Raw genomic sequence first — 17,526 nt, 5'->3', positions numbered from 1 at the left:
AATTCACATGCCTTGCTGATTATATAATTGGGTAGATTTGGAACTAGTTATGTAACCATACCCCAAAAGTGCTCATTAATGTATTGTGTGGATGCCAATCTAGAGAGAGAACTCTAGTGGTGGTGCCCCAGGGCTTTGTCCTCTTCACCTGGGGACCTTCATCTCAAATAGGTTGGTGATCCAGAGCTGGAAAGGATTGCCGAAAGCCAGTAAAGCTAATGTGCTCATAGACTGCATTGCTCTAAGAGTCCCAGAGTGAGGGAGGAAATAGTCCTGTTTTACTCTGCCCTCATCTGACTTCTTAGGGGATATTGTGGCCAGTTACACGTGCTGCATTTTAGGACAAGCTGGAAGACTTCCAGGTGTAGTGGCTAGGCCACCAGACTTGGAGTCTAGACATACTGCCATGTGACCCTTGACAAGACATCCAGTTTTTCTGGTTCAGTTTCCTGATTGAAGGGGGTTAGACTGGATGACCTCCAGGTTTGCTTCTGGCTCTAAAACTCTCATCCTAAGATAAGAGGACCTGGGGCTATGTAGGCTACAGAAGAGAAAGTTTTCAGGGGAACATGATTGCTGTCTTCGGGTATTTCATTGAATCAAAGAATGTATGGGTTGGAAGGTATATCAGCAGCTAGCCAGTGCAGCCCAATCATGAAGGGGATCCCTGCTCTAAGACACCTTTAGGGTGACTTCTGCTTGAAGATCTCCAAGGGTGGGAAAGCCATCACACTTATTCCTTTTGGGGAGAGCCTGAAGAGTTAGGTTTTCCTTTACATGAAGCTTAAATGTGCCTCTTTGCCACGTCCACTCATTGCCTTTTGAACAAAGAGAACAGTGTTAATCCCTCTTCCATGTGACAGCCCTTGAAATACTTGAAGACACATGTCACGTCCCCCTCCCCCCAAGTCTTCTCCAGTCTAAACCTGCCCAGTTCTTTCAGCAGATCCCTATATAGCACAGAGTCAAGGCCCTTTGCCGTCTTGGTTGCTTTCCTCTGGTTGTTCTGCAGCCTCTCAGTGTCCTTTTGAAACTGTGATGCTGAGAACTGAACTCGGCATCACAGATCTAGTCTGACCTTAGCCACTGCCCTAGGTCTGAGTATTATCTCTCTGCACATGATTCCCAGATCTCCATCTCCAGCCCAATCAATCCTGAGCTTCATTTGTCTATCAGACATTTCATACTGACCATCCGGAGATGTCTTTAACTCCACATGTTCCAAACTGATTTCATTCTCCTCCCCCCGAAATCCTTTCTTCTTCCAAAGTCCCTGTTTCTGTCCAACATACCCCCGTCATTTCAGTCTCCCAGGGTTGTAACCTTGGCATTATCTTGGACTCCTCCTCACTTTCTTTTCCAGTCAGTTGCCACGTCTTGCTGTCTCTACGTTTACAACACTCTACTCCTTTGACCCCTTCTTTGCACTCACCCAACCACTTTCAGACCTCCGTCATCTCTCACATAGATTACGGCAACAGCTTTCTGTTTGGTTTCCCTGGCACAAGTCTCTCCCTACTCCATTCTCCACAGTGCTGCTAAAATGATTTTCCTTTCTCTTCTATTTCGTCAACTTCCTATTTGGTTATAGGATCAAATATAAACTCCTCTTTTTAGCTTTTAAAGCTATTCACAACCTGACCCCAACCTGTCTTTCTAGCCTCTTTGGAGATTATTCCCTGTGGTGGGAGCAGTATCTTCCCCCCACAATCACATATGTGTTAGGCTAGTTTTTTCTTTTTTCTTTTTTTTTTTTTTGATGAGGCATTTGGGGTGAAGTGACTTGCCTAGGGTCACATAGCTAGTAACTGTTAAGTGTCTGAGGCTAGTTTTGAACTCAAGTCCTCCTGACTCCAAGGCCGGTGTTCTATCCACTGTGCCACCTAGCTGCCCTGTAAGCTAGTTTTTCTTTGAAAGTCTCTGAAATATTCCTCAAGGCTTGGCTGGCTTCTGAGTGCAAAGCAGCTATGAGGGACTGGAGGGGCTTTCAGCTACTTGACTGGTAGACCTTTGGATCTCTTCTCAGCTGAATCAACTCCAGGGGTTCTCAGTACCCTTCTTTGTTGAATGTCCTATTCCTGCAGCCAAGTAAATCTTTTGTTAACTATCCAGTAATCTACAAAAGTCTCTTTTGTTCCAATTTCAACCTAAATTAAGAGGGGACTGACCTGAGTGAGGCCCAGCCCCACAACAAATGCACTTATTAAAGTGAGGGATAGGCAATGCAGAATAAAGTATGCCCAGATTGACCTTCATGTTTCAGGTGATGCCTCAGTGGATAGAGTACCTGGCCTGGACTCATGAAGACTCATCTTCCTGAGTTCAAATCTGGTCTCAGACACTTCCTAGCTGTGGGACCCTGGGCAAGTCACTTTACCCTATTTGCCTCAGTTTCCTTATCTGTAAAATGTAAAATTTATAAAAATCTGTAAAAAGCTGGAGAAAGAAATAGCAAACCACTCCAGTATCTTTGCCAAGGAAACCTCAGGTGGGGTCACAAAGAGTCAAACACAACGGAAAAAATGACTAAATCGCAGCAAAAAGGGAAAAAACTGGTTGCTTACTGTGAGGCACACTCTACTTCTAGAAAATTAGAAAGCAACCTGCATGTGGTCATTCAATTAGAAGAGCACAGTGTGTTCTGTGTCTGTAAGTGTACCTTGAAGATGATTTTTTTTTTTAGGCAGTTGGGGTTAAGTGACTTGCCCAGGGTCACACAGCTAGTAAGTGTCAAGTGTTTGGTCTGAGGCCATATTTGAACTCAGGTCCTCCTGACTTCAGGGCCGGTGCTCTATCCACTGCGCCACCTAGCTGCCCAAAGATGATTTCAATAAACTGTTTTATGTCTTTCAGCTTTGGAAGAGTGGGAGGAAGGGAGTTCTTCATGGTTGTTTAAGCTTCCTCCAGGTTCCATTAGGGGATCTTATCAGGATTCCATGTGTCTTCAAAGCAGCCTAGAGGAACTGAACTTTTGGGATGGAGAAAGAGATTTTCCCCTGATTAGAAAAGGACAAATTCAGTAGAATTAGTTGTCCTCAGCTCTTACTGGGACTGCATGCTAATGATCATACTTGGTTGTTTCAGGGGAGGCCTTCTGATAAAAGTCCCCTGCCTCCTCATATTTGTGTAAATGTTTGGTTTCAAATGGCATTTTTCAATGACTATACAGCTGGTCCAGTGGGCCTCACTTCTGTAATTATATCTGGACACAGCCAGCCATTGAAGGGTGGCATGAGAAATCCCAGTAGTGAGAGAAGGCAAACAAAGGCAGATCCATAGAATGTTAAGACTCTCTAAGAACTCTGCTGAGGAATTTTTTTGTTTTGTTTTATTTTGTTTTAATTTGGAATTTTAGAAACCAACCACAATTTTGCCACGTGAATTTTGTTGTGGTTCTTTGGTGCAAACTCGGGCAGACATTTGAAAGGACAAGGTTAAATTCTCCCCAAGAGCCCAAGGTCATTTCTGGAATTGGGAATATAGACGAATGTGCCAATTGTACCTCAGTTAATTAGCTGAGGACAGAGCAGTGCTGCTGTATCAATCTTGAAAGTCTTCACTCTCACCCCAGAACTGTAAACTACAATTAGAGCTTCTGGTGAGGGACCCCTAAAGAGTACACAACTCAGACCCCAGCATCGTTTCCCCACCCCCAGCAGTAATGGCTTCTGCTTGTACTGGCCCTGAGGAATCTCTGGCCTTGTTGCTTTTTTTTTTTTTTTGACTAGGCAGTGGGGTTAAGTGACTTACCTATGGTCACACAGCCAGTTAAGTGTTATGTGTCCAAGGCCAGATTTGAACTCAGGTCCTCCTGACTCCAGGTGCTCTATCTACTGTGCCACCTTGCTTCCTGCCCCACCCCCCACCCCCACCAGTGCATTGCAGTAGTACCTGGGCCCAAAGCAACCTAGCACAGAGCAAAAGAGCTCAGGTTTTAGTAGTAGCAATTGTCCTGCCCTAGCAAAGGGGGCAGCAGTTGACCCTGGCAGTGGGCAGAGATGCAGGCCTCAAGAGTACTGTATGGAGACCGTGGGCAGAGATGAGGGCTCCAGCCCCAGCAGATAGCAGTGGGCAGAGATATAGGTCCTAGCAGACAGTGGACAGAGATGCAGGCCCCAGTTACAGTACCAGCAGCAGGCAGTGGGTAGTGCCACGGGCCACAGTGGCAGTGAATAGTGAATCAATTCTCGACTACAGTGCAATGGGCACTGGCATGTGCAATATCAGAAGGCAGACCCACTAGAGCCCACTGATTACTATCGTGTATAACAGATGGGCTTTTCCACATTGCTGTCGATGGTATATCTCCCCAGGAAGGGCTTGGAGGATCAAGGGATGGCACTGTTGGGAGGAAGCTTGCTTTATGACAACAAGGGGAAGATGAAAGCATCTAACCAGCTTCCCCCAGAAGCAGAGGTGCAGTCATGGAGAGGCCTCTCCTGCAGCCAGGATCTTGCATTCCACCCAGGCTAGTGGGCTAGAGAACACTTAAGTGGCTGGTGGTGCAGGGTACTTCCTCTTGAGCTATGATGAAGATTGCTGACTATGCAGGAAGGGTCATCATCTTTGCTGTAGTCCCGATAGTTACCTTTTTACACTGAGAATCTCATTGTGAATTGCAAAGATTTAGGATCACCCACCACATGGATCTGATTATTTAGACTAGGGATTTGGGCCTTCCTCAAACTCTCCTGACTTCATTCACTCTTAAAAACTGTTACATTATTGTTTGGTTTCAGTTTGAGTTTTTCTCTTCTACCAGTAGTGCTCCTGTATCACCCTGGAGGTCGAGATCGAACAGTAATAGCCCTGGAGTCATTTCAGTGCTAAAAGGTGCTCTGGAACAAGGCTTCTTACACTTCTTCCACTTGCCCGACCCCATCAGCACTTCCACCAGTTTACGAAGCACTGCTCTAGAAGACCTCAAGGACCTTGATCACCAAGGAGTAGAGTGTAGTAGCAGCAATAATTTCACCTCTATTCTTCCTTGCAGTTTAAGCCAGTTTTTCCTTCAAAGATATTGAGACATTTCTTCAGGCTTGGTTGGCTCAGAAGACTAAGCATCTTCTATTGACTATTGACATCACTTCCTCAGCTGGAGTGGCTCTTAGATGCTTGGATCTCAGTGGAAGCTTTGCTTTTATTGTGCATTTGTTTCAGTCATGTTGGACTCTCTTGGTGACCCCATTTGGGGTTTTCTTGGCAAAGATATTGCAGTGGTTTGCCATTTCCTTCTCCAGCTCATTTTACAGATGGGGAAACTGGGGTAAACAGGGTAAAGTGACTTGCCCAGAGTCACATAGCTAGTAAGTGTCTAAGGCAGGATTTGAACTCAGAATAATGAGTCTTCCTGACTCCAAGCCTAGTTAAGCTGATTTAACTCAAGGGGTCGAATAGCCTTCTGCAATGGCTAAGTAAATCTCCTTTTGTAAATTGTTCAGTGATCTATGACTATCTCATTTGGTTCCATTATTGAACCTAAATTACCAGGAGATTGACCTGAGTCACGCCTGCCCAGAGCAGTCCCCCTCCTGCATTCTGTGATCCAGCCAAACTCTTCTTCTCTCTCTTCTTCACATGTGACTCTCCATCTCCTGTCTCTATCTTTGCACTGGCCATGGTTGGAATGAACTCAAGTCAAGTCAAGGGAAAAAGCATTTATTAAGTGCCTCCTTTGTGCCAGGCTCTATGCTAAGTGCTGCTAAGCTCTTTACCTCCATGTCTCTTCTCCTCAGGATCCCCATCATTTCCACCCTAGCAACCAGTTCTTCCCTGTTTAGTGAGAATCAGATCCAGAATAGAATTTCTCCTTGTTGATTTCTTCACCTTTTGAAGGATGAAATTATCATTAAGGCAAGCTGGGAGGGCGTGGGAAGAGAACACAAGTGCTCCAGCAGATGCTTGGATAATCAAAGTCCTGTATCACTACTGTATCCTGTCTGTGTGCCAATTAAAAGGATGGTTTGGAATTCTCCATAGATAGCTTCAATCTTCTTTCATACTAAAACTTTGACCAAAACCACTAACAAGACAAGCAACTAGATGGTTTTATTTTCACCTCACAGGCGTGGGGGTAGGGGCGGCATAGGATGGGGAACAGGAGTCTGAGATAATCCATTAAAGGGTTCCCATGGTATTGAGATTTTTTAGTTGCTGTTTTGTCTATGCATCATAACAGTGCAATTTAACTGGTTCATTAGTTGCCCAGAATTCTCATGGCAGTATTTGTTAGCAGATAATTCACTCTTACTTTTACTTTTAATTACAGAAAAATCCAAGCTGTTGTCTGATATCAGTGCTCGTCTCTGGTTTACATACCGAAGGAAGTTTTCACCAATAGGTAGGTAGGTCTGCTGCTTATTGTGGAGAACTCTGTATTTGGTGTTGGAAGATCTGGATTCAAGTTCTGACTCCACCTGCCACTTACTTAACTGTGTGGGCCAGTAATTTAATTTCTCATCTGTCAAATGGAGATGGTTGCCATATCTGCTTCACAGTGTTGTGAGGAAATGTGGGTAACAGCCTTACTTAAATGCACTTTAGGATTGGGCCTGGTCATCTTAGAGTAAAACCTTCCTGAGTATGATTTATGTCCAGTGTATTACATTCAGCAGACATTTTCTCCAGCTCGGCATAGTTTTTACTCCCAGAAATTAAATTTTTATTTTACTCTATATGAAGAGGCATTTATAATGTTGAAATTTTTATTTTAAATCTGTCCAATTTCTAGGGAGTATAATATCCTTTTTTTTTTTTAATTTTAATTTTCATCTGTTTAAAGCCATCCATGTTCCCAAAACAGCAGTGCGAGAGAAGGATTTTGTTGCCTCTGTGCTGCTCCCTTTTGGTCACTGGGAGTCAGTCTCCTTGACCTTGCTAGATCCATTGCTGTAGCCAGTAACCTCTTCTCCCCTCCATCTCTCTCCCACAACATGCCGTAAGGAAAGGATTCACCACTTTTTGTCAGTTGCCAGATCTGCCCATTTCTAGCAGAATTTTTTCACTGTCCTACTGGATAGGAAATACCTCAGGGGTGGCCTTCCATTGACACCCAGAGAAAGACATTTGAGTTCACTGCTGATATTTATTTGGAAACTTCCTTTACAATCAAATGTTCTTTAGTTGGAGCAGGCAGTCTCATGTGATTTTACTGATTTATCTTCCAAAGGCACACCACCTTTCTGAGTTTAGATATAATCAAGATTGACTTGGATCAGAGCTTTCTAATTCATTCATGTTAGGACAGCTAGGAGCCTCCCTAAACCTGAGGGCCAGTAGACCTGGCAAATGTTGGTTTGGTCTTTTACTTGCTCCAATGCACCTGTGACTGGGTACCCATAGTTACACTTTCTGTGTGTACCCTAAATTTCATCTATAGTTTGAAATCTACAACCTGAAAAATTGAGTCACATTTTTTAAAGTCAGAGAAAGCCTGAGTTACCAGTGGTGTCAAACTCAAATAGACATGAACTTAGAAAACCACAAATTAAGATTATCCATATTGTATTATATTTTTATTTATTTTGTTAAATATTTCCCAATTGAAGTTTGGGCTGCATTCAGGAGAAACTCTGGAGGGCTGTTTGACACCTCAGCTCTTTACCCACTCAGTCTCACATCAGTCAATGGCCAAGGCTCCTCTCTTTTTCTTGGTTAATCTCCCTCCAATAGCATGTGTTTATAAAAGTCTCCAAGCCTGCTGCTTTTTACAGAAAAGGTAATTCCAAGATAGTGGATAGATGCTGGATCCCAGATCCAAGATACTGGTTTTGGAGTCAAGAAGACATTTAGCTAGCTAGGAAATCTTTTAACCTCTCTGGGCCTCAGTTTCCTCATCTGTAAAATGAAGGGGTTAGACTTGATGACCTCTAAGTTCCCTTCCTGCTCTGAATCTATGATCCCATGATCCTATGAATCCCAGTTCATTTCAGACCCTTTTGCCAATAGGAGGAACGGGCCCATCATCAGATACTGGCTGGGGGTGCATGCTACGTTGTGGACAGATGATGCTGGCCCAGGCCCTCATCTGCAAGCACCTGGGAAGGGGTGAGTAACTTGTTCTACTGACCACTTAGAGGATGTTCTGCCAGATTGACTCACTTGCTGCCATATTTTAGCAGTGGGCTACAACTTGGGGAATGCTTTAGACAAAAACAAGCATGAGTGCCCAAATGCTCCAGTGATAAAATCTGTCAGGAGCAGGAGACAGGTGTTTCTTGGTGACTCAGCAGACAAGAAAGTTCTTTTTCTCAGGAAGAATGAACAGAGACAGCGATGCATGCCCCTTAGGATTTCTATCCTTTTTATTGTTGAGTTAAGTCCATCTGGTTAGAAAGAAGGCCATTATGATAGACTTGTTTCTTAACCTTGTTAAAATAAATCAAGATGGTGGCCAGTGGGATCGTATATTGGCAACTGAGGCTGTACTTTGTGTTCAACAGGGCTAACTATTTAGTGCCAGAAGGCACTAAATAGCTATCCTTGGTGAACACAAGTCAATTATAGTAACTGGAGCTAGTGTGTCTTGCTTATTTTTCTCTGAAATGTGTCTCTTTTGGCCTAAGGCCAAGTGCCAGAGCAGAAACAGTGGATGTTTAGTTTTATTGAGTGAACAGATCCAGTTCAGTTTCACAAACACTTCTTGGGCATCTATTATGTGTGAGATACTATGCTAGGTACTGGAGCTACAAAGACAAAAATAAAATAGGTCCAAACCATAGACAGATAAGTAAATCCAGAGTGAGTTTAAAAGGGAAAGTCCACCAAATTGCTAGTAACTGGATTGGGGCCTGGGGTGTTGCCAGGATCTACCTTATGTAGGATGTGGCACCTAAGCTGAGCTTTGATGAAAAAGCTAGGGATTCTACATAGTGGAGGTAAGGAGGGAGGGCATGCCAGCCAGGAAATATGAAATGTCATGTATAAGGACCTGACAGGCCAGGCTTACTTGAAGGGGAAAATGCATGTAGGGGAATCATAGGAAATAAGATTGCAAAGCTAAATGGGGACCAGATTGCAAAAGGCTTGAAATGCCAGGCCCAAAAATTTTGTAAGTTGTCTTAGAGGCTGTAGAGACTCGTGGAAGATCTTGAGTGTGGGGCAGGAGTGACATGGTCTGCTCTATGTTTTAGTGATTTCAATTTGGCAGCTGTATGGAAGATGGATGGGGAGGAGAAGAAAGCCTCTCTTCAGTCTGCGGAGATGATGGGACAGAGGCGGGGCCATGTAGAGACTAGAAAGAGCTGTGAACTGTCAGGTGTATTGTGGTCTTAGCACTAACTAACTAGCTGGGTGACAATGGGCAGCTTTGAAGGAGGTCTTTAGTTGAGTGCCTCAGGGTTCTGTGCTTTGCCTTGGGCTGTTTCATGATTTAATTTGTGATCTGGATAAAGGTATAGTGGGTATTATTAGCATGCTTTCAAATGACACAAAAGCTGGGGGAGAGAGGAAACACACTGGATGGCCGTCAGTATCCAAAAAGATTTGATAAGCAAAGCATTAGACAGAATCTGATATCTAATATTAAAGATAAGTGTAAAGTCTTATACTTGGGTTCAAAAAATCAACTTTGCAAATATAAGATATGATAAAGGAGACTTGGCTTGACAGCAATTTATCTGAAGATTTAGACTGCAAAATCCATACAGATCAACAGTATGATGAACCAGCCCCCAAAGTTAATGTGATTTTAGGCACACAGTGAGAAATAGTGGTGTCCAGGAATTGGTTGATGATCTTCATTCCTCAGTCAATAAATATTTAATAAGCACCTACTATGTGCTAAGCACTATGCTAAGTGCTGAGGATATAGAAGGAGGCAAAAGACAGTCCCTGCCTTCAGGGAGCTCAAAATCTAATGGGGGAGACAATACCCAAACAAATATATAAGAAGCAAGCTATATGCAAGATAAATAGGAAATAATCAACAGAGGAATTAAGAGGGGTTATGGGACACTTCCTATAAAAGATGGGATTTTAGTTGGGACTTAAAGGAAGCCAGAGTTGGTAGTTAGAGAGGAGGATGGGGGAGCATTCCAGGCCGGGGGTGGGATTGGGGGACTGACAGAGAGAATGCCCAGAGCCAAGAGGTAGAACATCTTGTTCATGGAACAATTAGGAGGTCAGTGTAGGCCGGTGTTGCCGGATTAAATAGTACATGGTACTGTGCTCAGCCTTGGGTACATAGAGACACAAAAGGAAACAGTTCTACCCTCCAGGAATTTATACTCTGGCTGGATCAGGCCACATTTGGGGCATTGTTGTCATTTCTGCATGCCACAGTATAGGAAGGTCATTGATAAGCTAAGCAAGCATGGTATAGTGGATAGTGCTGGACAAGGAGTCAGGAAGACCTGAATTTGAATCCCGTGTGTGAACCTATACAAGTCATTGAACATTGCTTAGCCTCAGTTTCCTCATCCGTGAAATAGAAGTAATAATAATACCTATCTCATAGGGTTGTTTTCCGGATCAAATGGTATGATAACTATAAAGTGCTTTGCAAGCCTTAAAGCTTTATAAATGTTAATTATATTACTGTTTAGTATTATTGTTATTATTGTCATCAGCTGATAAACGTCCAGATGGTTAAAGGCCATATTAGGACTAGTTGAAAGAACTGCTGGGCATCTTTAGCCTGGAGCGGAGAATAATTACTGGGAATCATGATAGCTGTCTTCTGGTATTTGAAGGACTGTCACATGGATGAGGAATCCAGTTTGCTCTACTTGTCCCCAAGGGCAGCAGCTTTGGATAGCTGTTACAAAGAGGTGAATTTAGTTTAATGTTAGGAAAAATCTCCTGCCAGTTAAAATTATTCAAAATGGAGTGGGGTCCCATAGGAGGTAATGGCTTTCCTTTCACCAGAGGTCTGCAAGCAAAGGCTGGTGCATTTTCAGATTAGATGGCTACTATGGGCCCTTTCAGCACCCCTCATCCTGTGGATCTGTGACTATGTGGTTTTGAAAGGCCCTTCCAACTCTTATCTATGATAATGGTTTTGTCTATTTAAAGTTTTGAGTTGTAGAAACAACAATTCTTTTAGCCCACCTAGCTCCAGAAAGGAAGGGGAGAATTGGAAAAAGATCGGGTGGGGGGGGAGGAGAGGGGAGGAGCTTAGGGCTAGGCCTCCCCAGGGCAACAGGGAAACGTCTCACAGCTTTTGATTTCATCTTGCCTGCTTGAGAGTGACCTATTTGTATGAACCTTATAAAAGAAGCATTCCAAAAATCCAGAGATTGAAGGCTTTTATGTCCCTTGTTGGTGAGGTGGGTCACCTAATTTGAATTTTGTTCCTATATCACAAAGAACCCCTCATTACCTTTGTTAAACAAACACAACTTTTTGTTAATGGTTGTGAAGGTCTCCTAGGATCCTACATCTAGAGCTGAGAAGGACTCCTACAGGCCATCTAATCTACTCCTTCATTTTACAAAGGAAACTGAGGCCCCAGGTATTCACCTGACCTGCCCAAAGTCACACAGGTAATAAGTATCAGAGGAAGAATTGGAACTTGGGTCTTCTGACTGTGAAACTAGCATTCTTACCACTTTACCGTGCTGCTTGAACACGTGAAGGCTAATTTGTCCTCAGCCATAATAGGTCATAAAATCGTAGAGTAGCTGTGCTTGGTGCTTTACCCACACACAAATGTAATTCATGGGATAGACAGAGGATCCCACATGTAAGGAGGAGAGAAAGAGAAGTCTTCCCTAAGACTTCCCCAGCCTTTCTCCAATTCCCCTCTTCTTTTGGGGACTAGATGGGCTAAAGGTTATTGGAATTTTTCTGGTACAGAGATAGGAGATTTAAACACAAAGATTTCATAGATATATGTATAGCATGATATCTGGTGTGGTTGAAACCAGAGGGGTCAAACTCGGGGCTAGTGGGCAGCAAAACTAGATCAAAAAGTCATTGGGATATGTTTAACAAAATAAGTAAAAATACAATACAACATAGCTAATGTTCATTTGTGGTTTTCTATGTTATTATGCAGCCCGCAGAGATCTGTTTCTATTTGAGTTTGACTCCAGTGGAAACTGGGACAGCTAGGTGGCGCTGCAGTGGATAGAGCGCTGGGCCTGGAGTTCAAATTTGATTTCAGACATTTACTAGCTGTGTGACCCTGGGCAAGTCACTTCACCCTGTCTTCCTGAGCTTCCTAATCTGTAAAATGAGCTGGAGAAGGAAATGGCAAACCACTCCAGTATCTTTGCTGAGAAAACCCCAGACAGAGTCATGGAGAGTTGTCAGACATGACAGAAAAACAACATAAAACCTAGTGAATTTTTTCTTTAGGGCTCTCAACCCTTTAGGAGTTCTAGATGTGTAGGTGGGTAGGAACAGCCTGGGCATTTTCATGACTTTTTTCTGACTCTTTCATTTGATTTTCACATGCAGCCTGGCACATAGGCAGTGCACATGCTCTTATTGTGGTATCCCAGCTGAGCAAAGTGGAGTTCAGGGAGGTTAATGAATGAGGTGCCCGAGGGCCAGCTCAGAAGGAGAGAGTGAAGCTGCAGCTTGAAGTGGCCCAGATTCCAGGCCAGTAAGCTGGCCACTGCACTTCTTAGGGGAGCTTCCTTCTCACCATTCATTCTTTTCTTTCAGACCATTTTTTTCCAGGCAGCTAGCTTAGGGCAGTTAGGTGGTACAGTGGATAAGAGCACTGGGCCTGGAGTCAGGAAGACCTGAGTTCAAATTTGGCTTCAGCCACTTACTAGCTGTGTGACCCTAGGCAAGTCACTTTACCCTGTTTGCTTCGGTTTCCTCATCTGTAAATGAACTGGAGAAGAAAATGGCAAACCACTCCAGCATCTTTGCCAAGAAAGCCCCAAATGGGGTCACAGAGAGTCAGACACAACTGAAAAAATGGTTGAACAACAACAAAACTTGACGATTCAGATTGTATGTTTAAGTGGGATGAATTGGCAGAATCTCTGTCCAGGAAAAATTTAGAAATGGAATTTTCCCCTTAAACCAGAGTTGGGAGATGTGGCTTATATAACTTGTATTATTTTCTCTTTATTTTAAAAGTTATATTTTCTTGAGATTTTTTTTTTTTGGTGAGAATATCATCAATAATTTCTGGTGTCTAGCATTTTACTAATTAGTATCTCCTGAAAGCAGTTTACTAATTTGGTTTTTCTTCAGAAAAAAAAAAAAAGAAGAAGGGAAGAGGGGTTGCATTTTATCTTCTGAAAATTTCTGTGGACTCTAAATTTCAAATCTTCACAGAAATCCTGGAAGCAAAGGAAAAACTGGCGATACTTTGAGATAATGACTTTTGGCCTTTGCAGTCTGTTGCAGCTGTGAATACAAAAGACACCAAAACCTCAGAAGAGAAATATGTATCTTGGAAATCAATTTAGCCTCCATACTCTGGCCTATCACACACATCTCCAGTCAAGGGTGGAAACAAGAGCATTTCCTTCATCATTCAAATGGTGCAGAATATTGCACCAATTTCCCATAACTCTTGCGTGTCCTATGTAAGGTTTTGGAGCTGTAAAATGAAAGTCCTTTATTAGATTCAATTCAATAAACATTTAATAAAAAGCCTACTGTGTGCTAAGCACTGGGGATCCAAAAAAAGGGCAAAAGATAGTTCCTGCTCTTAAAGAGCTCATAATCTAATGGGGGAGAACATGAAAACAAATGTATATAAAACAGCCTATATATAGGATCAATAGGAGACAATTTGCAGAGGGAAGGCACTGGAATTAAGAGGGGTTGGGGAAGGCTTTCTATAAAAGATTGGATTTTAGGTGGAACCTAAAGGAAGCCATGGTGGATAGAGCACTCGCCCTGGATTCAGGAAGTCCTGAGTTCAAATCCAGCCTCAGACACATAACATGCACTAGCTGTGTGACCCTGGGCAAGTCACTTAACCCCAGTTGCCTCACAAAAAAAAAAAAAAGGAAGCCAAGTGGAGGTCAGTAATCAGTGGAGGAGGGAGAGCATTCCAGGCGTGGGAGACAGCCAGAGAGAATGCTGGGAACCAAGAATTGAAAGGTCTTGTTTGTGGAACAGCCAGGAGGCCAGTGTCATTGCACTGAAGAGTACCTGGTGAGGAATAAGGCATGAGAAACCTGGAAAGATAGGGAGCTAGGTGATGAAGGACTTTGAGTGCCATACAGAGGATTTTGTGTTTGCATGTAACTGGGGGAAAAAATGAAATGTTGGCGCAGTAGATAGAGCACCGGCCCTGGAGTCAGGAGGACCTGAGTTCAAATCTGGCCTCAGATGCATAACACTCACTAGCTGTGTGACCCTGGGTAAGTCACTTAACCCTATTGCCTAGACCAAAAAAAAGAAAAGAAATGTTATTAAAAAAAAACCAACAACCTCAGGAGAATTAGCCTGAGACCCCTGTGGTATTACCTATTTGTGAGACACTTGTACAGCTCTGGCTCTTTGACTAAGTCAGATTGCAGATTCAGGCTGTCACTGATGTTTAGTGACGCCTTGAAAGGGCTGAACTTCACAATATCAGTGGTCAGAATGAAAGATGCTTGTCTCTATTCAGTTCAACAAATACCTGATACAGCACCTGTTGTTTTGTAAGCCCTGTTGTCACAAAGACAAAAATGAAACAGTCCTTGCCCTTAAGGAATGTATATTTTTTGGGGGAAGAAAAAATACGTACACAGACAAGTAAATACAGAGTAATTTCAGGGAAAGAAGGGAGAATGCTAACAAGTACCTGGCTGAGAAGCCTCACAAAGGAAATGAGACTTGAACTGAGCCTTCAGGGAGCTAGAGATTCCAAGAGGGAGAGCGTTCCAGGTATGGAAGACAACTTGAGAAAAAGCATGGCTATGGGAGATGGAATATTGAGCCTGGACAATGGCAAATCGACCAGTTGATAGGAACATAGAGACCATGTAGGGGAGTGTATCAGAGAGAATCAGCCTGGAAAGAGTGGTTCAAGCCAGATCATAAAAGGCATTACATGGCCGACAGTGCAGTTTGAAGGTAGAAGCAAGGGATGGCTGCTTGGGATTTCTTGAACAGGGGACCGAAGTGGTGCAGTGCTTTAGGAAGATCACTTTGGAAGGTATTAGAAGCATAGATTAGACAGTACAAACTGATGGCAGAGATGCCAGTTAGAAGGCTGTGGCAGTCATTTGGACAAGAAGTAAGGAAGGCCTGACCTAGGGTGATAGCCATGTGAGTAAAGAAGAGAGGGTGGATTGGAAGAATGTTGTGAACTTCATCAAGTCAGTAAGATTTAGGAATTGATTGGGTAAGGGAGTATGTAGAGTGAAAGATGACTTCTAAGGTTGTAGGCCTGGGATGGGACTAGGAAGGGTGCTGGCAGCTTCATCAAAAATGGGGAAGTTACAGTATTTTTGCAAAAGATGTAGGATGTCAGAGTAGATGTATTGATTGGTTTGACTGACTTGACCTTTTTCTTTTTAAATCTTTGTTATGAAGGTTGACTTGCTGAGTAGGGGAGAGCAGAAGGGTATGTTCAGAAATGAAGGTGATGTAAAAGCAAAGACTTTTAAGATGAAATTTTTAAAAATAGAGAAGTTAGGAGATATTGGAAATATTGAGTTTTAGACATCGATTTGAAAATGTTTGATACAGATGGCTGATTCAAGACTGGAGCATGGGAAAGAGACTACAGCTGGATACGTAGATTTGAGAGTCATAACATTGGGCCCATGGGAACAGATGAAAAGAGGGCTCAGGATAGACACACCTGGTGTACACCCATGCGTGGGGTGGGATATGCATTCTGGTCTAGCAAATACTGTTTTCCCCCTCCGTTTTGAAAATATGATTTATTTTTATCATTCTTTTAAAAAAATTTGAGTTCCAAATTCTCTGCTTCCTTCTGGTCCCTCTCTCACTCATTGAGAAGGCAAGCGATATGATATCAATTATACATGTGAAATCATGCAAAATATATTTCCGTATTAGCCATATCTCAACAAAAGCAAGACAAAGAAATAAAGTGAAAAAATTGTACTTTAATTTGCACTCAGACTTCATCAGTTCTCTCTCTGGAGGTGGATAACATTTTTCATCATGAGTCCTTTGGAATTATCTTAGATGATTGTATTGATGACAGTACCTAAGTCTTTCACGACTGATCATTGTTACACTGTTGCCATTACTGTGTACAATGATCTCCTGGCTCTTGCAAATGATATTGTGAAGGAATGGCCAGACAGGAGAACAAGGAGAGAATAGAACCTCAAAAACTAAGGGAGGAGATGGTGGGTAGAGGAAGGAAAGGTCAACAGTGCTACAGAGAGGTCAAGGCGGAGAAGGACTGAGAAAAGGCCATTGGGTTGAATAATGAAGGATGGTAACCTTTGAAAGAGCATTTCAATTGAGTGGTACAGTTAGAAGCCAGGTGGAAAGGAGTTGAGAAGTAAATGGAGGGGCAGCTAGGTGGCATGGTGGATAGAGCTCCCACTTTGGAGTCAGGAGGACCTGAGTTCAAATCCAGTTTCAGACATTTGACACTTATTAGCTGTGTGACCCTGGGCAAGTCAGTCAACCCCGATTGCCTCACCAAAAAGCAAAAAAACAAAACAAAAAAAAAAGTGAGAGGTGAGGAACTGGAGGTAGTGAATGTAAACATCTTTCTATAGGAGTTTCAGTAAGGAGAAATATGGGATGCTAGCATGAGGGGATGGCAGAGTCAAGGGAGAGTTTTTTTTGAAGATGGGGAATATCTAGTCATGGTTGAGGGCAGCAGGGAAGGAGATGGTATCCTTTTGTAGCATGGACACTTTCCTTAATTTTTTACTAAAAGAAGGGGATGTTTTTATGGGAAGGGGATGTGACATCTCAATTACCATTGTTATTATCTTTAGTAATTTTTTATCACCATTTCCCCCGTTAGATTGGTGTTGGGAGAAGCACCAAGAACAGCCTGAAGAATACCATCGAATCTTAAAGTGCTTCTTAGACAGAAAAGATTGCTGTTATTCTATCCATCAAATGGGTAAGGATGCGCCGGCCTGTGGCTTCCATGCTAACTCCAGAGGGGCTGTGGGAAATCAGTCATCTTCTTGGTTAGAAGTCTTTGACAATTATACGAAATTTAGTAGGTTGTATCTTGTTGAAAAATTATTTTGCTAACTTGTTAATCTTCTCATATAAAAACAGCACAAATGGGCGTAGGAGAAGGGAAATCAATTGGTGAATGGTTTGGACCAAATACAGTTGCACAGGTGTTAAAGTAAGTAAAACAGACTAGCATTTATTTATGTGGTTGCTTTGCTAACTATTTCCCTTTTCTCCTGCTTCCCTTCACCCAGCTCACTTCTACCCAATTGGTCAACCTCATCCATTCACTTAGTCACTCCTATACCCACCAACCGTGGCACCTTTGAACTTCTCTGCCCAACTACACTGTGAAGTAGGAAAGTCTGTGTGTGGGCACCTATGGCAGTTATACCACTCCATATGGATGTTCCTCTGGAGGTGCTTAATGTCTCACCACTGTTAATTTGCTTATCTGAGAGCATTGCATTGTCAGACCTCAAATGATATCATAAA

General features: G+C 42.8%; 1 protein-coding gene across 4 annotated transcripts in view; it reads left to right on the top strand.

The window, feature by feature from the left end:
- Nucleotides 1-17,526, top strand: part of ATG4A (autophagy related 4A cysteine peptidase) — a 74,359-nt gene that overhangs the window by 33,184 nt on the left and 23,649 nt on the right. For 3 of the 4 annotated variants that reach the window (XM_020967226.2, XM_020967229.2, XM_020967227.2), the window contains 4 exons: nucleotides 6,269-6,340; nucleotides 7,948-8,046; nucleotides 16,868-16,969; nucleotides 17,134-17,206. In XM_020967226.2, the coding sequence (XP_020822885.1) occupies nucleotides 6,269-6,340; nucleotides 7,948-8,046; nucleotides 16,868-16,969; nucleotides 17,134-17,206 (346 nt within the window). The remainder of the gene's footprint in view (nucleotides 1-6,268; nucleotides 6,341-7,947; nucleotides 8,047-16,867; nucleotides 16,970-17,133; nucleotides 17,207-17,526) is intronic. The other variant, XM_078147912.1, reaches the window with a different exon arrangement.

Source organism: Phascolarctos cinereus, unplaced genomic scaffold (genome assembly GCF_003287225.1).
Source record: "Phascolarctos cinereus isolate Bilbo 61053 unplaced genomic scaffold, phaCin_HiC Scaffold_8;HRSCAF=390, whole genome shotgun sequence".
Classification (NCBI taxonomy): domain Eukaryota; kingdom Metazoa; phylum Chordata; class Mammalia; order Diprotodontia; family Phascolarctidae; genus Phascolarctos; species Phascolarctos cinereus.
Note: the sequence above shows the minus strand (reverse complement) of the source record. Positions and strands in the feature narration are given on the sequence as shown.